This window comes from Archocentrus centrarchus, unplaced genomic scaffold (genome assembly GCF_007364275.1).
Source record: "Archocentrus centrarchus isolate MPI-CPG fArcCen1 unplaced genomic scaffold, fArcCen1 scaffold_41_ctg1, whole genome shotgun sequence".
Lineage (NCBI taxonomy): Eukaryota > Metazoa > Chordata > Actinopteri > Cichliformes > Cichlidae > Archocentrus > Archocentrus centrarchus.
In genome coordinates, this window is record NW_022060267.1 from 742,771 (window position 1) to 763,346 (window position 20,576).

Below are 20,576 nucleotides of genomic sequence, written 5' to 3' on the forward strand. Positions count from 1 at the left end.
TGCTGTTCGTTAATGGCGTTCAGCAGGAGAGAGAGCGCCATGCTAACGTTAGCATCGGGAGCTATATACACAGCTGTGACGATCACTACTGTTAGCTCTCTGGGTAGAAAAAAAGGCCCACATCTTACAGACATGTACTCGAGGTCTGGGGAACAATGTTTGTCTATGATTGTTCCGTTGTTACACCAGTCCTCATGCACGTAAATACAGAGACCCCCTCCCCTGCTCTTACCGGAGTCCTTGGTCCGATCTCCGCGTAGCAGAGTGCGGCCTGCTAGCTGCACGCTAGCATCGGGAATCTGCGGGTTTAACCAGGTCTCGGTGATAATCATTACACAGCAGTCATGAACATAGCGATTACCAGCCAGCTCTGACTCTAGGTTCTCCGTTTTATTTACCATGGACCTGGCGTTGGAGAGATACAGGCTCGGCAGAGGCCTGTGTGGTTGGCATTTCAGCTTCAGCATAAAGCCGGACCTGCAGCCCCGCTTCTGCTTCCTCTCCCTCCGCCGTCGGCGGCGCCTTCCAGACCCGATAACAATCCACGGAGCACCCGGCGGTCTCGCTATGTTGTCTGGGATGTTATGAGTGTAGTGAAAATCACTCGATACTGATATCTTGTGCCGGTAGCCAATGTCCACAAGATCCTGGCGTGTGTAGCAGTTGTTTGCGGAGACAAATGCACCAAAACTAACAAATATGAAATACAAAAAGTACAAAAAAGAGCACCGAAAGGAAGAGCCGTGAGCCGCTGCGCCTGTGCGCGCCGCCATCTTGAATCTCATCGTGGTGTATTAATAAAATACAAGATAAACTTTAATGATTCCACAATGGGGACATTTGCATATTACAGCAGCTAAAGTACAGAGAAGGATGAAGTAAAATAAAATGAAATAGAAAACACTATATACAAAATTACACACACATACATCATAACTATATACAGTACAGTATAGAGACAGTGTGTGGTGTGGAAGTGCTTGGGTGGAGGCGATTCTTTCTTTCTGGTATAACTTTCAGAGCCCTAGAAAAGAGTGAAGAAGCAGAAAGTGAAGCTCTGATTGGTCCAGGGGCTTCTGATTCTGCTGCTAACGATACGATACGGGCCTCGACACAGGCTTCATTTGGACCCTTTTGCTCGGTACAGGCCTCAGGGCTTTGGTACAAGACGTAACATCACTACTCCAGGAATGGAGGCATTTGGAGGCTGAAATCGGCTCTCTGGGACACTTTTTGTAGTGAACTGATGAAAGCTGTGTCTCACATGGAGTGGATGTTAGTCCAACACATCAGACATGAGCTCTGCAGCTGTCAGTTGATGTGAGCATCAATGATTTGTGTTTCCTCTGCAGGTGAAGGTAGAAAGTGTGTGTGAGCTGATGTGGATTCAGCAGCATGGATCAGTGTGAGGACAGAGAGGAGGGAGTCCCTCCCTCTAAAACCACTCTGTGTGGGGAACATGAGAGCCAGACCAAAGCTCAAAGGTGAGATGACCATCTCTAACTGTCCATGACTCTTCTCCATGTCACAGCTCAGCACTCACATCACTGCTGCATCATTATTCACAGGAACCCACCTGGACCTGGACCTGGACCTGGACCCAGCTGTGTGTCCTTAAAGAGTGACCGGTCTAAACGTCGCTTCATTAATTTTAAAGGTCAGCGTGCGTCTGCTGCAGAGAGGTGAGCTGTCAGTAACATGAACTCTTTGATTTAACTGCTTGATGTTGTTGGATAGAAACTGCAGTGCAAACACGTCGTTCCTTCAATCCCATTGAAACTGTCTCTGAAAAACAAGCCTTTGGTTTCTAAAGAGCTGAAAATCCACTTCAGCAAACAGGAAGTGAAACCTGTTCCAGGTGGGCGGTCCCACCACCTGTCAGTCTCAGCAGACATCAGTCAGTTTAAGGCTCAGAGTCCAAACACTCTGTGCAGGAAGTGTTGGACTCTAACAGGAAGTGTGTGAGACGCCTCTGAGGGGCTTTGCTTGGTAAGGAAACACTTCACATCACAAATATTAACGGTGCAGAAAATCCACAGATCTGAGAACAGAAACATGTGAGATTGAGCCACTCATTAAATGGAGACATTAACCTTCAAATGTGAACATTACAATAGTAGAAACAGATGTGAATCTGGTTTAAATGTGTGTAAACAGCAGCGTGAGTGAACATGAATGAATGAATGTGGTTCAGAGTTCAGCTTCGTACCTGCCTGTTCATTTATGAAGCTACGAGGAGTTTTTGGTGCCAGTTTACCTCCAATAAACTGTGATGATGATTTCAAAGGATTCATATGAAATCAGGGACGGCTGTGCTGGACTTCAGGAGGCGTTCCCAACAAACAGGAAGTAAAGACTGAGCTGAATATTTGCTCTGTAAAATCATTTCTTTGTTGTTGTTCTCTAACAGCACACAGCAGTCTGCTGTTGTGTTGTTGTTGGCACACAAAGCACCTGTGAGTTTACCTGCTGAGGCTCCAACACTAAAGAAGGATGCAGGTGGCCGCACTGATGCCTGTTCATCATTTCACCAACATGAATCTGTGCAGGAAATGTTCTTGTTGCTCTTCTTCTTCTTCTTCCACACGCTCTGATGTGATTGGAGGACGGTCAGCCAATCACAGCTGCAGCAGGTCACATGTTCCACGCAGACACAGATCATGTGGGAGCATCATGTGATCCTAAAGTGTGTGAGTGTCCATCAAAGAGCTTGAGGATAGTTTGACAGTGAGGTTGGAGTTTGCACTGAGCTGACTGCATCACACTCAGAGGGTTTCTAATATCCTGAGAAGATTTCCTGCTCTTTGTGTTTGTTATTGTGAGCTCTGAAATGTCAGAGTCAGCAGGTGGAATCAGGTTTCTCTGATCCCTGATGTGGATCATGGTGACCTGGTTTCTAGTTTCCAGCTCAGAGATCAGCTCAGTGGACAAAGAGACTGTAACTCAGTTCCTGCTGTTAATGTGAACTCACTGAGTGTTTGTGGTTTCCCTCTCAGACTGACTCAGGAGGAAGAGGAGGACAGAGCAGAGCCTGCAGGATCCAGCTGTCCGTCCATGAGGAGTGACCGGTCCGAAGATAGCAATCCATTCTTCAGTGATGGACCAACAGAGTAAGAGAACTATGATGAGCTCCTTCACATGTTTCTGTGTTCCTGATAAATATGAGCTAAAACATCCTCAGATTGTTCCACAAGTCCTGAAGTTTAATTGAAAGAAACCAAAGAAGGAAACAATCTTAGACTCAGTCATTAGTGTTTGAGCAGAGCAATGCTCATATCTGTGGGAGCCTGTTTTTATTGAAAGATCAGAGCTGCTCTGTCCCTCATTCTCATGTCTTTGTGTGCCATCTTTGAGAGTGAGCTGTTAAAGAGTCTGGGGGGGTCACACAGGGACCCAGGGTAACGTCTCAGCAGCTAAAGGCCTGGATCATATTGGGGAGTGTTACTGAGACCACCATCAGGAGAACACTGAGCAGCAGTGGTGTTCATGGCAGGGCTGCACTCCAAAAACACCGCCTACAGCTAAATGTCATGTAGACGAGTCACATGACAGGAAGTGAGGATGAACTGAGCAGAAAGAATCCAGAGTTTGTCTCTCTGTGAAACATGGTGGAGGTGGTTGGGCCTGTTTGCTGTTCCAGAAAGGCTCACCATCATTAATGCAGCAATGAAGTCTCAGTTATAGCAGCAACTCAGAGCAGCTGGATGTGAACTGAGTCTCAGGAGGAAGCAGAGCAGGAAACTGTGAAGGTTGTAGAGGAGGAGGGCAGACATGTCAATCATCTGTCAGAGGGAGCATGTGGGAGGACATGATGACCTCTGAGTGAGGCTAGCCAACAGCTAATGTAGCTCATGCTCACTGCTGTCTGTGTGAGTCTGTAACTGTGCAGCCTGCACGTTGTGTGCTTCTTGAAGGGTTAAGTTGTACTGATTGTGTTCTGGTTTGTGTGCAGTTGTGAGTCCTGGTTGGTGTTGTTAGCTGTAGTTGTGTTGAGGCCTACTCCTGCTACAGCTGCAGCTTCACATCATTCAGCTTCCTGCAGGTTCTCATCTTCTTGTAGCTTGGTAGCATCTCTTGTTAGCATGCTGCATTGCCTTGTTTGGTAGGCTAGTGTGTCTGTGTGCGACTGTGACTGAATAAGGTGAGTCTTTCTTTGAGTTGTGGTCATGGTGTCTGATTTGGACAGGTCTGTGACAGATGCTGACACCAGTATGGTGCTGGTGTTCAGGCTCATTGGAGGAAAGAAGAACTGAGAGTTCAAATCATGAATGCTCTGGTTGAACAGGAGATACTGGCTGAAGAGTCTGATTGGCTCTGTGGATCAGGTGACTCAGCCACTGAAGGAGGAGAGAGAGCTGCAGCAGAGTGAAAGGACAGAGCTGGAGGATCCAAAGAGCTGCACCTCACTCTTACTCTGAGCTCTAGATGGTAAAGCTCTGGAGGCTCATTGATCACTGAGCTTAGAGCAGAGCTCAGACTCTCACAGTGTTGTTGAAGCTGCTGTCTCACCACTTTATGAGTTTGTGGCAGAAAAGTACAGGCAGCATTTTCATGGTGTCTCTAAAAGTGACCATCAATCTTCTGTGGAAGACGTGTGTCCACTAAACACAGAGAGAAACAAAGGCTGCAGGAAAAACCCTCCAGACCAAAGATATGTTCTCCTCTCTGGAAATCATTGTTCTTTGGAGGTGACAGTGCTAACCACTGATTCATGATCATTATTGAAGGTCAGGGCAAATTTAAAGGCATGAAGGCAGGCAGGAAATAAATGAGCCTGTGGCTGCATTGAGGACGTCATTGAAGGGGGTCCTGATTATAGTCATGGACCAGGCGAGGATCCCCCAGGCTCCTGTGACTGTATCTATAAAAGTGAAAGCAGCGCCCTGTGGAATCCATTGTGTGTTAGGTTTTGGTCCGATCATGTATATTATAGCAAATAATCCTGATCTCAGTACTGAACAAAATAATGGTGGTTATCATTTTGGCCATAATGGTGCAGCTGTAGTTCCCAGAAAGTGGAGACTAAAGAGCAGCTCCAGGAGCTGATCCTTCTGGAAGAGCTGGAAAACCAAATGAATTGTTGTTATTGGAAGAAGCCACGTTGTAACTGACTGACCCAGTTTAGGTAAAAAGCAGGAAGCCTGACCTGTGGACCTGATTGTGTACAGTACCAACTCCTACTGCTGATGAAGAGGAGATGCCACGCTCCTCTGAGAGTCCTGACTCACAGTTTAAACTATTGACCCTCAGTGGCTTTGTAGCAGCTCACAGTCTGATCCAGGTCACATTTTGTGTTGCTCTTATCCAATGAAACCTTTGTGAGTGGTAATGCTTTAATACAGGGATGTGAAATCTCCTGATTGGTTGGTTTGGTCACAGGAGGGGAGAAGTCTGATCCTGGCAGTGACCTTGATGGTAAAAAGGTGTTCCTACACCCAGAGCATCAGACAGCTCTGTGGGGTCTGAACCAGGTAATCATATGGATTCAGCCTCTGTAGTGTAGCTGCCTCTGTCATGACAAACAGCTGAGACTTGAAGCTCTCACATACATGCATGGTTTACTATCAGGAAACAGCTGAATCAGAGCTAGTTAGCAGCTCTGTAGTCGAGTCCTGAAGGGCAGATGATGAAGTTTGGGAGCTAAAATCATCTCATTGATCTGAGGATGTTGAGCTGAGGGAGGAACTAATCACATCTCAGAGGGCTGAGTCTTCCTGAGCTAAATGATTTCCAGCTGTTGATCCTAAAGAGGACCTGTTAGCACTTCATTTGGGCTTTTCCTCATTCATAACTGGGCTTTTGCTCCCAATGATCCTGATTGGAATTCAGCTTTATGTCAAAGGTATTCCATCAAGTGCTCGAGGTTCTGTCTGTAAAACATCAGGTTTCCAACATGAGATTTTGAAGCTTTTGGCTCAGAAGTTGTTGATGCTCAGCAGAGCTCTGAGACTCAAAGCAGCACACTAAGCTGAGCTGTTGGTTCTCAGTGGGATCAGCTGGATGAAGAACATTTACAGCTACAGGGAGTCACTGAGTCACTGTTTCTGTCCAAATATCACTGACTGCATCTTTACCCTGTGCTTGAACTCATTCTTGATGGTTCCTCCACAGAGTGGACCAGCAGAGCTCAGAGGGTCCCAGTGGTCAGTCTGCCCAGCAGCATCAAACACAGCTGGACTCCATATTTCAGGTCTGTACATGTACAACAACTACTGTTACATCTATTCTGCTCACAGTCATCTCCATGCTGCTCTTTGGAGACCAGTGGACTGTCAGTGTGTCCAACATGGATCTGATATTTGGCTCCATGATTTCAGTCTGATTGGCTCATTCATAAAGTATTGTGTTCCAGCTGCTGGAGGACAACATCATCACTTTTGTGAAGGACGAGCTGAAGAAGATCCAGAAGATCCTGAGTCCAGATTACCCAGAATGCTTAGAGAGGGAGGATGAAGAGCAGAGGAGGAGCAGCAGAGAGGCATTAGTGAAGATCACAGTGGACTTCCTGAGGAGAATGAAGCAGGAGGAGCTGGCTGAGCGTCTGCAGAGCAGTAAGAGGATTTCTCTAAAGATTGAAGCTGCTGGATGAATGAGACATTTACTGAAGTTTAAAGAGATTAAACAGCATGGATTCAAACAGGCATTCTTTATGGAGATGAAATAGTCACATCTATTTGGTAAAACATTAACCGATGTTCTTTATTCATTCAGAACGTCGTGCTGCAGTTTGTCGGTATGAACTTAAATCTGCTCTGAAGAAGAAGTTCCAGTGTGTGTTTGAGGGCATCGCTAAAGCAGGAAACCCAACCCTCCTGAATCAGATCTACACAGAGCTCTACATCACAGAGGGAGGGGCTGCAGAGGTCAATGAGGAACATGAGGTCAGACAGATTGAAACAGCATCCAGGAAACCAGACAGAGCACAAACAACAATCAGACAAGAAGACATCTTTAAAGGCTCACCTGGAAGAGATGAACCAATCAGAACAGTGCTGACAAAGGGAGTGGCTGGCATTGGGAAAACAGTCCTAACACAGAAATACACCCTCGACTGGGCTGAAGACAAAGCCAACCAGGACATCCAGTTCATGTTTCCATTGACTTTCAGAGAGCTGAATGTGCTGAAAGAGGAAAAGTTCAGCTTGGTGGAACTTGTTCATCACTTCTTCACTGAAACCAAAGAAGCAGGAATCTGCAGCTTTGAACACTTCCAGGTTGTGTTCATCTTTGATGGTCTGGATGAGTGTCGACTTCCTCTGGACTTCCACAAAACTACAATCCTGACTGACCCTAGAAAGTCCACCTCAGTGGATGTGCTGCTGACAAACCTCATCAGGGGGAACCTGCTTCCCTCTGCTCACCTCTGGTTAACCACATGACCTGCAACAGCCAATCAGATCCCTCCTCAGTGTGTTAGCATGGTGACAGAGGTCAGAGGGTTCACTGACCCACAGAAGGAGGAGTACTTCAGGAAGAGATTCAGAGATGAGGAACAGGCCAGCAGGATCATCTCCCACATCAAGACCTCACGAAGCCTCCACATCATGTGCCACATCCCAGTCTTCTGCTGGATCACTGCTACAGTTCTGGAGGATGTGCTGAAGACCAGAGAGGGAGGAGAGCTGCCCAAGACCCTGACTGAGATGTACATCCACTTCCTGGTGGTTCAGGCCAAAGTGAAGAAGGTCAAGTATGATGGAGGAGCTGAGACAGATCCACACTGGAATAAAAAGAGCAGGAAGATGATTGAGTCTCTGGGAAAACTGGCTTTGGATCAGCTGCAGAAAGGAAACCTGATCTTCTATGAATCAGACCTGACAGAGTGTGGCATCGATATCAGAGCAGCCTCAGTGTACTCAGGAGTATTCACACAGATCTTTAAAGAGGAGAGAGGGCTGTACCAGGACAAGGTGTTCTGCTTCATCCATCTGAGTGTTCAGGAGTTTCTGGCTGCTCTTCATGTCCATCTGACCTTCATCAACTCTGGACTCAATCTGCTGGAAGAACAACAAACCACATTCAAATTGTCAAAATTATTTAGAAAACAAGAATCAGAATCTGCAGAGAAATCCTTCTACCAGAGTGCTGTGAACAAGGCCTTACAGAGTCCAAATGGACACCTGGACTTGTTCCTCCGCTTCCTCCTGGGTCTTTCACTGCAGACCAATCAGAGTCTCCTACGAGGCCTGCTGACACAGATAGGAAGAAGCTCACAGTCCAATCATAAAACAGTCCAGTACATCAAGGAGAAGCTCAGTGAGAATCTGTCTGCAGAGAAAAGCATCAATCTGTTCCACTGTCTGAATGAACTGAATGATGGTTCTCTAGTGGAGGAGATCCAACAGTCCCTGAGATCAGGAAGTCTCTCCACAGATGAACTGTCTCCTGCTCAGTGGTCAGCTCTGGTCTTCATCTTACTGTCATCAGAAGAAGATCTGGATGTGTTTGACCTGCAGAAATACTCGGCTTCAGAGGAGGCTCTGCTGAGGCTGCTGCCAGTGGTCAAAGCCTCCAACAAAGCTCTGTGAGTAAATGTATTGAATCAAATCAAATCATTGTGGGTGCTCGCAATCACGTCATACTCTTTATGTGTCATAGAGACAGTCATCACATTTGTCACACATTTCCCAGTTAAACTCTTATTAAAGTACCATCCAGATCCAGTCTGTGGTGGACACATAGCTGATAATTATTAACTCCTCCAAATAAATTCAAACACAAATAAAAAGAATAAAAATCAATGACATTTAGTTCCTACCAAAAGCATGTGGAATGATCTAGTGCTCTGTTACTCTGATGTTCTCCATTGAGTTCTCACTGCTGTGGGTTCTTTTATCAGATCTAAAAAAAAAAAAATTATCACTTGTTGATTCACAAAACAAAAATGTGTCTTCTCCACCCACTCAGTGTACATTACCTTCACTTTATTCCTATGCTTCAGAAATTTCATAATCCGTGTTCTTAGTGGAGTATTATCTCTCTTGATGAAGCCTCTACAGAAAACTTCAGCCATCACCACCAAGTACTTCCAGTATTTTTAAGTATGAAGGTCTGATCCTTCAGCACCCTCTCACAAGTTCACTTTCCTTGAGCTGTTCAGCCATGATTCTGTTTCCAGGTCCAGGAATATATCCTGACACAAAGCTGTCACTCAGCTTGACCATCTTTTTCAAAATAGCCAATTTATATCATTCTGTGCACTTGCCTATGAGTGTGGTGTTTGTAGAGAACAATTCCTCCAAGTCCATAATTACTACTACTTAAGTTAAAATTAAATTTAAGCGTAAGTGTATAAAATGCACTATATTGCCAAAAGTATTCACTTATCCATCAAGATCATTGAATCGAGGTGTTCCAGTCTGTTAAAATTGGCCTAAGTTCATGTGTGTGTGTAGCCCTTTAAGAGCCCACGAAGCAGCCAGTAGCAGTCGCTGCTGTAGAAGAGTACACATTAGTAATCAGGGAGCAATCAGGCATGAGGGGAACTGATGCAAGCTATAGTCAAGGGTTGAGTTGAGAAGTTGAAGAAGACATTGAGAGCGTGTCAGTGAGGAAAAACCGCACTCAGCTTTATTAAAGGAGAGTTTGGACCTTAAATGTCTCCTTCATCCTTGACCGGATGTCCGTGGTGGCTGTAAACCGTTAAAGAACTGGCATTATACAGTACCGAACAGAACACAGTCACTTCCACAGGTGTATAAACCAGCACCTCGGCATGCAGACTGCTACTACAAACATCAGTGAAAGAATGGGTCGCTCTCAGGAGCTCAGCGAATTCCAGCGTGGTACCGTGATAGGATGATACCTGTGCAACAAGTCCAGTCACTACTAAATGTTCCACAGTCAGCTGTTAGTGGGATTATAACAAAGTGGAAGCAACTCAGTGATAGGCCACACAAAATCACAGAGTGGGGTCACCTGCACACTCTGCTGAGGCGCATAGTGCACAGAGGTCACCTCCAAGAGTCAATCAGGACAAATCTCCAAACTTGGTCTTAAGATTTGTTCAAGAAGAGTGCATCGAGAGCTTCATGGAATGGGTTACCATCCTAGCAGCTGCATCCAAGCCTTGGATCACGGGGCCTTAAGCAAGGCATCGAATGCAGGGATGTAAAACACATCAAGCAGTGAAGACATGGATGAGCCAGTTTGGTGTGGAAGAACTTGACTGACCTGCACAGAGTCCTGACTGTGAGCCAGGTCTTCTTGTCCAACATCATTGTCTGACCCAGGGTTATTATTGTTAACGAAAACGAACGAAATAATGAAAACTGAAATTGAAAAAACATTGTCGTTAACTAAAATAAATAAAAACTATAATTAAAAGGAAAAAACAATAACTAATTAAAACTGAATTGTGAGTTTACAAAACTAACTAAAACTAACTGAAATTATCAATAAACTGACTTTCATTTACTAGTTTTTTTTTTAAGCCTTGTGGATTGATATGAAATCATTTTTTTTGCTCTCCGAGTTTAAGCTGGGAGCGCCATAGGACAACTGTGTGAGTGTGTGCGCATGTGCGTGCGCTCACCGCGCTGGTCCGCACAGTAATGGCTGCGGTCTGCTGAGAAAGCGACAGAGTCCCGTATGGAGGTTCTTTAAGTACAAGAGCACAGATAGAATCAAAAGTCTTGTTGTGGATGATGAAAAATGTGCGGAACATTTCTCAGTCAGGAAAAACCAGCAACATCAAAGTCCACCTGAGAAGCGCACAGCGGTTACAGAAACCGCTCTGATCCTACAAGGTAACCTGGCCTGCGCCTCTGAGAAACGGGACTACTTGTCGAGTCCACGCAGCCCAGAACGTTGTGACTAAATTGTTGCGTCCTTGTGTGTTTCTGGCTACTTTATCAGTCAGAGAATAACAATCAGGAATAATAATCAAAGTATCAATATAAGGACTCACAACTGTCAGCAAATTCCTGGTAGGAGACTGCTGAAACTATCGAAATGGACGTGAAGGAATGAAGAAAGTGAAAAAGAAAAAAAAAAAAAAAAAACAGGGACAAATATGTTTGCAGCCAAAAAACTGAGCACAAAGAGCGAGGACCAAAAAAGAAGTCCCAGCCTGCACAGCATATAAAACACCTGCACACAACCACAAGGTAATTAACACACACAATCCAGCTACACAAGCATAAATGTGTACATAAGGTTGACAACTTCCGTAGGTTGTGTACAGAGGGCAAAGACCCTGCAAGTCTAATTAGCGGGCATCTAACCAAGCTAGCTCCAAAACAGAAGCAGCTTCAGGTGGTGAGAACATCAGGATGCAGCTGGATTTGAACTTTGACTCCTTCAAAGAGTTTGTTTTTGTCAAACTGTCAGGAGGGCAGCGAAGGAGGACCCAAGTGCAGACACAGACGGAGGCAAGACTATAGAGGTTTATGCAATTTATTGTCACCAGGGACACCATAAACAACGAGATGGCTCTCAGAGACTCCCGTAACACTGAACTCGAACACTTAAACTGTGGGAAGGGGTGCAACCACCGAGGGGTCGGTCTAGACGGAGGGAGAGGGAGAGATACGTTAGGGACTGTAGTTAGCATAACATAAATGGACATTGGGGGGGACGGTAGCAGAGGAGTAGGCTTACGTGGGGAGCAATATGACAGAGTCCTGAGGGGAGGCAGATGGCTGGAGTGGTGTGCTGTTATCTTCAGGAGGGCAGGCAGGCAGGCAGGCAGGCAGACTGACTAGGGGACGAGATGACTTCCCAAGCATTAGCAGACACTCTGGCAAGGACAGGAGACCAGAGCAGATCCTTAAATAGTGCCCCGATGAAAGGATTCACAACAGGTGTGCAGAGCCTCCGCACGGCAGCCTCCAGCCCAGCCCAAACGAGGAGGAGAAAACAGCCTGCCAACCCCCTGAAATGAAAGAACAAACAAAAACAAAAACACAGCCGACAGCACACCGATCCATGACACAAACACCACATGTAGCGATCATCGCTGACATGTTTTTCCGCCTCCACCGCTCTCTGCGTGTTTGTGTGTTGTGCTCGCTGTGCTGAGAATCAGCTAGTTTTGAGATATTTATAAAATCCGTTAGTGAGAAAAAGTACGGAAAACACCGCCAAGGTCACTACGGCGCACAGAGTCTTACTTCCAGCTCGGCTTTGCTCATATAATACGCACTCATTGTGCAGCAACTTTGTGGATTCAGGTGAAAACACACCCCAAGGTGCCATATACCCACGTGTCAGGAGTTTTATTGGCTATACATCTATGGTTTTAGAGTTTGGGTCAGAGTTGACCAATCAGAACGATTGGAGAACATTTGGGGCATGTCCAGAGAAGTCACATGACGCTGTCTGGTTATTATTGGCTCTTGAAAATCCATTTCATAACATGATTGGCCAAATGAGGTGTCAATGCAATTCAGAGGGTCTAGTCTGTCATATAAAAGCATCGTAAGGGCGGACTGCAGCGTTACTGTGACGCTATGAGGCTTCAAATTCTGAAGCACTTAAAATGTCCTGCGGGCGGGACACGGCCAGTTAACAGGTTAATTGAAAAAGTGGAATATCACAGAATGGTGTGCAGTGTGTCCTTTATAGATTTTAAGTAAACTGGACACGTGGAGGACAAGAGAAGGGGCAGGCCTAAAACACTATTTACATCTGTCATGAAATGTGCTGGATTAGGACCCAATAATGCAGACTCCAGAGACAGAATGTAAACTCAAAAAACCTCAGCTTTATTGCTGGAAACCATGGAAAACAAAACTGGATGGAGCCAGAAAAACAAGTTACAAAATCACTGGAAGCATGGAGAAACACGGAAGGAGAGCACACAGCAGAGGAACCAGATGACGTCAAACATGTAATGACCTGACAAAGAACTGAGAAGAACCTAGACAATATCTACACTCCAGGAACTGGGCTACTGGGAAACAGCTGGGAGGGAAACACAGCAAGCAAAACTAACCTAAAGCACAAGGACATACCAGAACAAAACAGGAAGTAACAAAACACAAGGACCAGGGCTAGGACACACAAACAGGATAAACAATAAGCACACAAACATCCACAATCAAAGAATACATGTGGAACCAAAACCAGGAGCCTAACACAAGGAAAATAACATAATGCAGATCAAAATATCAAAAACAAACATAAAGCGCTGGACCAGAGGCCCAGGCCCATGACAACAGCAGACAGTATCTGCACTATCTGAGAGTCATGTCATAAAGAAATAGGACAAAATCCACTTCAGACCTGAGACAGGACCTGACGGATGCATCTGGTCTTCACTTGATCCACCTGCTTTTCATCAAAACCTCGTCAGAAATGGAAGTGAAATGGGGAGGAAAGGCCAAATTATACAATTCAATTCAATTTTATTTATATAGCGCCAAATCACAACAAACAGTCGCCTCAAGGCGCTTTGTATTGTGGGTAAAGACCCTACAATAATACAGAGAAAACCCAACAGTCAAAACGACCCCCTATGAGCAGCACTTGGTGACAGTGGGAAGGAAAAACTCCCTCCAACAGGAAGAAACCTCCATCAGAACCAGGCTCAGGGAGGGGGGGTCATCTGCTGAGGGGGGAGAAAAGACATGCTGTGGAAGAGAGCCAGAGATTAATATCAATTAATGATTAAATGCAGAGTGGAGTATAAACAAAGTAAATAAGGTGAATGAAAACAAACAGTGCATTATGGGAACCCCCCCCCCCCCCCCCAGCACCCTAGGCCTATAGCAGCATAACTAAGGGAGGGTTCAGGGTCACCTGATCCAGCCCTAACTATAAGCTTGATCATAAAGGAAAGTTTTAAGCCTAATCTTAAAAATAGAGAGGGTGTCAGTCTCCTGAATCCAAGCTGGGAGCTGGTTCCACAGAAGAGGGGCCTGAAAGCTGAAGGCTCTGCCTCCCAGTCTACTCTTAAGTATCCTAGGAACCACAAGTAAGCCAGCAGTCTGAGAGCAAAGTGCTCTGTTGGGGTGATATGGGACTATGAGGTCTTTGAGATAAGATGGGGCCTGATTATTCAAGACCTTGTATGTGAGGACAAGGATTTTAAATTCTATTCTAGATTTAACAGGGAGCCAATGAAGAGAAGCCAATATGGGAGAAATCTGCTCTCTCTTTCTAGTCCCTGTCAGTACTCTAGCTGCAGCATTTTGGATCAGCTGAAGACTGACACAAGACACAAGAACTGGACTGAAAATTATTACCAACAGGTCTGATGGAAAAATGAATGCAAATTTGAAATTTCTGGTGCAAATTATCTTCGATATGTCTGGAGGAGGTCAGGGCAAAGATACAACAATGAATGTCGACAACCATCTGTAAAACACTGTGGAGGCTTTGTCATGGTTTGGAGCTGCACTTCAGCCAATGGTGTTGGCAATCTTGTAAAATTGATACCACATATTTAACCTCTTGTACTGCAGGGATGCAACGATTCCTCAAGTAACTCAAATAATTCCATCCATCCATTCTCTTCCACTTATCCTGTTCAGGGTCGCAGGGGGCTGGAGCCTATCCCAGCTGTCATAGGGCAAGATGCAGGGTACACCCTGTACAGGTCGCAGCCTGTCGCACAGAGAGACAGACAACCATTCACTCACATTCACACCAATTTAGAATCAACAGTTAACCTAACCCCAGTGACTGCTGTGGGAGGAAACCCACGCAGACACGGGGAGACTGTCTAGCTGTCCTTCTGGCTGTGGGGCGCAGAGCTAACCACCACGCCACTGTGCTGCCAAAAAATTCTTGACACCAATTTGTTGCTTTGATGCTTCGTTTAAACTCTGCAGCACTCAGGTGTCACCCTGTAAGCACAGTGTTTCACCTGCATTAACAGCATTAAAGTTTTCTCTCACTGTAATGGATTTCCTTCATTTGTAAAAAACGACCCTTCAAGACAGAGTGGATCATTGCTGGCGTGTTTTTTCATGTCTCCACTGCTTTCTGCTGTGTGTGTTTGTGTTTGTTGTTCTGAGAATTTTGCTATAACCACAGTTTGCTAGTGGGTGCCGCCATTAGCACTAGCGATTGTCGTTTGCCTCCCCCCGTTCAGTACTCAGGGGCTCCGTCAAAATATCTTTTATGCTTTAATCACTGATTAAAGACTAAAAATAGACCTTCAATAGAAACTTATTTAGGAGGATGCTTGTGAATAAAAAGAATTACAATATTGAGCTCATCCAGCCCCCAGTTTTCCAACAGAAACACTGATAACATAACAGCAGCAGCTGCTTTATGTGCTGTCTGTCTGAACACACGCAGTAAGCACAAAGAGGCGGAGCCATTACTGAGACGGTGAGCTCAGGTGGAGCGAAAGGAAACATTTTTCTAGCATCCAAAACAGCAGTGGTTTTTTTCTGTAACCACCTTAAAACCTTTACTGGGAAACAGCTGGAGGTCCTTCATCAACCACCTGATCAGCAAATGAAGAACAGAGAACTTTGTAGCTGCTCCATCCACACTGTTTCACACAGAGAAAAACTGCAGTACGGAAGTTAAAATATGCTGATGAATTGTTAATAAAAAAACGTATTTCTCATCCAGTTACTCAGATAATTGATGGAATAATCGATATAATACTTGATTGTTAAAATAATCAATAGTTGCAGCCCTAATGTACTGGATTTTATATATATTTGCATTTGTTTTAAATTTCACAGCAATTGTTTCTGATTTCCTTTGCAACAGTACTGTATATATTTTTATTGTCTAAGTTCAAACATTACATTTTTATCACAAATATTTTGTTCCAGACTGAATTTCTGTAACCTCTCAAAGAGAAGCTGTGAAGCTCTGTCCTCAGTTCTCAGCTCCCAGTCCTCTAGTCTGAGAGAGCTGGACCTGAGTAACAACAACCTGCAGGATTCAGGACTGAAGCTTCTGTCTGCAGGACTGCAGAGTCCACACTGTAAACTGGAAACTCTCAGGTCAGATCAAGTGGCTTTGTCTTTTTTTAATCAACCATTATATAATAAAGGTAAAATTTACAATTTTTATTCCTATATATTTGTAATTTAAATTACCTCCAAGTTAGAGTATATGGGTACATTTTTAAAACTGTTTAACAGAAGTCATTGAGGATTCTTTCACAAACTAAAATCTAGTAACATCTCATTGCATCATGAACACACAGTAACATTATCTATCTCTGCATTTATACTTTTTCAGACTGAGTGGCTGTAACCTTTCACAGAGAAGCTGTGAAGTTCTGTCCTCAGTTCTCAGCTCCCAGTCCTCTAGTCTGAGAGAGCTGGACCTGAGTAACAACAACCTGGAGGATGCAGGAGTGAACCTTCTTTCTGCTGGGGTGAAGAGTCCACATTGTAAACTGGAAAATCTCAGGTCAGATCAAAAAACATTTTGTGTTTTCTCTTTTGGTAAAAGTACCCAATTCAATATTTACCTAATGAAGTTCAGCTTTATCCTGTTAGTGTTCCAACTTAGCATGTTTCATTATTTCTAAGTCACAGTTAACAATTACATTTTGGTGACCATTTAATAATAATTAGACACTATTAATTGGGTATCAGGAAGGTATTGGTAAATGTATTAACCTTTTATAAAACCATATTCCACCTTATTCTGTTATTTATAAACATAAATATGTGGTTAAAATGTTGCCTCAAATATTTTATATGATTACCAAGCTCACATATAGCTCATATATAAATGTTGGACTGACCATTTCTAAATAAACTGTTACATGAAGTACAAGCTAGTTATTTAGTAGCTGTTAAAGCTTCCTCCTATCATTTAGGAAGTTTAAGCAAATGATTAACAAAAGTATTTAGATGCACATTTACACATATTAAGATTATGTAAGAGCTGGTTGTCTGTGAGTTTAATACAGGTTTTATAAATCCTTATTTCATATTTTATTTGATGGCTATTTCAGGATGTTACTAGTTGTTAGTTAAGCATGATGTCATCTGTAGTGAGGACTATCTATGAGTTAGAAAATATTTACAAACTAAAACTGAAAAGTCAGCAGGACCTCGACCCCCACACACACACACACACACACACACACACACACTAGTTTCACCTGTCATCACAACAGAAAAACAACACAAAGTGATAAAGAACATACAAATATTTACCTCAAAATGGAAACATAACTCTGCGTTTAAGTTTGTAGGAAGAGAGAAAAATACGCACTGAGCAGCTGGAGGGAACTTAGCTTAAATATGCTGAAGCTTCTTCACTGAAAATAAAACATGAATAATGCAACAAGACAATAATGAATGTTCCACACAGCATCACAAACAGGTGTGAACTTAGTAAATGTTCTACCACATTAAACTGATAATATACTGGGGTGTAAGAGTTTGTAATTTCTTTAGTTTGATCCTCAAGTTCCTGTTTCCTCTGTAGCCAGTTAGCTAGCTTTAGTCAAATAAGCTACCATCGAATCAGGTTCATTTCCAAAGTGCTCCTGAATTAAATAAAGAAGTCAGGTCACCGTGGCCAGGCGCCCCTCAATCCAGTCACTCAAAGTTTTCACTTTTCTCTTTCCAGCTGAGTTCACCATCATTTAGAAACCATAAAAATACTGTCACTAAACATGTTATGAGTTTATTAATGAAGAATAAACTGTGTGTGTCTGTGTGTGTGCTTATAAATCTCATACTAAGAAGGAGTAATACTTTATAGATTAATTATTTACTAATACCTTACTAATGCTTAGCAGTGTGTGATTTTTATAAAGTGTTACCTACATTTCTAGCCTGTTTACATAAGGCACTGAGTATTCCTTTGAAAACAAGGTTAAATATTGTAAAATAGTTACTCCTCACTGCATCATGAACACACTTTAATACCTGTATTAATGGTCTTGTTTATGATTTTTCAGACTGAGTGGTTGTGATCTCACAGAGAGAAGCTGTGAAGCTCTGGCCTCAGTTCTCAGCTCTCAGTCCTCTAGTCTGAGAGAGCTGGACCTGAGTAAAAATGAACTGAAGGACTCAGGAGTGAAGCTCCTGTCTGTTGGAGTGAAGAGTCCACACTGTGAACTGGAAATTCTCAGGTCAGGATTCTTTTTTTTTTTTCTGATGATCATTCAAAATCTGAATGATACACTATATTTCCAAATGTATTCACTCGTCTGCCTTCACACACATATGAACTTGAGTAACATGCCATTATTAATGCATAGGGTTTAATATGATGTCAGCCCACAGGGGCAACTCTTCTATTAAGGTTTTCCACAGGTTTAGGAGTGTTTATGGGAATTTCTGACCATTCACACATCTGTGAGGTCAGACACTGATGTTGCAGAGAAGGCCCAGCTCACACTCATCGCTCTAATCCATCCCAAAGGTGTTTTTATCAGGATGAGGTCAGGACTCTTCACACCAAACTGGCTCATCCATGTCTTTATGGAGCTGCTTTGTAGTGATGTTGGAACAGGAAGGGGCCATCCCCAAACTGACCAAACCCTCAGCATCCTCTGACCCCACTCTGTGATTTTACGTGGCCTACCACTTCATGGCTGAGCTGCTGTCTTTCCCAGTCATTTCCACTTTGTTGTAATCCCACTAACAGCTGACTGGAAATATTTAGCAGTGACTGGACTTGTTGCACAGGTATCATCCTATCACGGTACCACACTGGAATTCACTGAGCTCCTGAGAGCGACCCATTCTTTCACTGATGTTGGTAGAAGCAGTCTGCATGCCTAGGTGCTGGTTTATACACCTGTGGACATGAAAGTGGAGTGGGAGCCAGCAGTCATAGGGTACACCCTGGACAGGTTTCAGCCTGTCGCAGGGCCAACACAGACAGACAGACAACCTCATTCTCATTCACATTTACACCTAACTCAGGTTGACCAATTAACCTAAGCCCACTAATTGCATGTCTTTGGGCTGTGGGAGTAAACTGGCATACCCAGAGAGAACCCACACAAACACAGGAAGAACATACAAACTCCAGCCTGGATTCAGATTCAGGACCATTGTTGTGACTCAACATTACTAACTGTTGAACTGAGTGAGGAGATTTAACTTAGTTCATAGTAGTTTTAATGGCAGCTTGAAAATTTCACAACATGTCTGGCTCTAGTACACACACTGCAAAGCACACAATCATTCATCTGAATTATCTACACCCTCTCCTTTTAGTTTGGGCCTCCTATAAAATAATGAACATAGTGGCAGTGCAGCATAGCTGTCTTAATGTAACAATCCTGCATAACAGACAGAAGGACTCTGACCAAAATAACATCACTGATGGACAAGGTCTCCCATCCCATGCATGAAACTGTTGCTGAGCTGGAGAGCTCCTTCAGTGACAGACTGCTGCATCCTAAATGCACAAAGGAGCGTTACCGCAGATCCTTCCTCCCAGCAGCTGTAAGACTTTATAATCATCACTGCTCCCAACAAAAACCACAATAACCTACACAATGTAGGATAATATATAATATACTGTAAATAGTCCGGCTTGTTAAGGTTCAACACACAGGCACATCATGTACATTGTATATAGTGTTATTATTAGTAGTATTAAGGTTAATCTTGTTTGTTGATTTTATATATATTCTTTTCTTAATAGTGTAAATTATTATATCTTTATTTATATTTATAATAACTGCGGCTGCTGTTACACCCAAATTTCCCCTCTGTGGGACAATAAAGGCTGTTTCTTCTTCTTCTTCTTCTTCTTCTTCTTCTTCTTCTTAAAAATAGCAGGTAATGATAAACTTATTGGTGAAACATTGTACAGCTTTGTACCCAAAATTACATTTGAAACACACTGGTAAATATTACTCACTGTTTAAGAGTGCCCGGCTCACCACAACTTGGTACCTAAAACAGCTTCAAAATATGCCCCTCCCCCTTTTTTTTAAATACATGAACATCTTTTTTTTTTTAGACATATTCACTCTTCCAAGATGAGCTCTATAGATCCTCTATAGGCTCCTCTTGTCAATGTTTGTCCTATTATTGTATTTATTTGTGTTATTTTTCCCATACATATACAGATGTCCTTATGATGCCTGAGTTGACAGGCTGAGAGAGAAGAGAGAGAAAAAAGGTGAAATCAGGAAAAAGGGGAGAGTGAGGACAGAGCACAAGCATTTAAACCAAAATGGATCATCAAATGCTGCACTTGAAAAAAAAGAAAGAAAACGATAAACAACATACTAAAAAGAACAACAATACCTGCACATGGATCCTCTCAGCTTCAGAAAATAGCAGTCTGCTATTACAGAGAAGAGTGCTTCCTCTAAGCCAGGGGTGTCCCAACTACCGGCCCCACCCACTTCCGGTCCAGGAATTGATGTCAACAATAACACACAATTTGTCCCTTTAAGTTACTTTTTTGACATTTCTCCTTCCCCTCCAATTAAGAGGAGTTAGTGAAATGTCAAGGCCAGATGCGGCCCACAGGCCGGGTGTTTGAGACCACTGATTTAGAGCTTTGAGTCAGCTGCTAAGTTACTGTTCAGTAGTGTTGTAGTACTCGAGATCGGTCTTGGTCTCGAGACCGCTTTTTGATGGTCGGTCATGGACTCGGACCTTGCAGACTCGGGATTTTATTTCAAGACCAGTCAAGACCACAGCTCTGGAAATATCACTAAATTG

At 43.6% G+C, this 20,576-nt stretch overlaps 2 protein-coding genes across 2 annotated transcripts in view; one reads left to right on the plus strand and one right to left on the minus strand.

Moving 5' to 3' along the window:
- Window positions 1-20,576, minus strand: part of LOC115776963 (zinc finger protein 239-like) — a 248,602-nt gene that overhangs the window by 100,206 nt on the left and 127,820 nt on the right. The window lies entirely within an intron of this gene.
- Window positions 1,396-20,576, plus strand: part of LOC115776948 (NLR family CARD domain-containing protein 3-like) — a 507,515-nt gene continuing 488,334 nt past the window's right edge. The window contains exons 1-3 of the mRNA XM_030724746.1: window positions 1,396-1,484; window positions 1,569-1,682; window positions 2,997-3,110. Of these exons, the coding sequence (XP_030580606.1) occupies window positions 1,396-1,484; window positions 1,569-1,682; window positions 2,997-3,110 (317 nt within the window). The remainder of the gene's footprint in view (window positions 1,485-1,568; window positions 1,683-2,996; window positions 3,111-20,576) is intronic.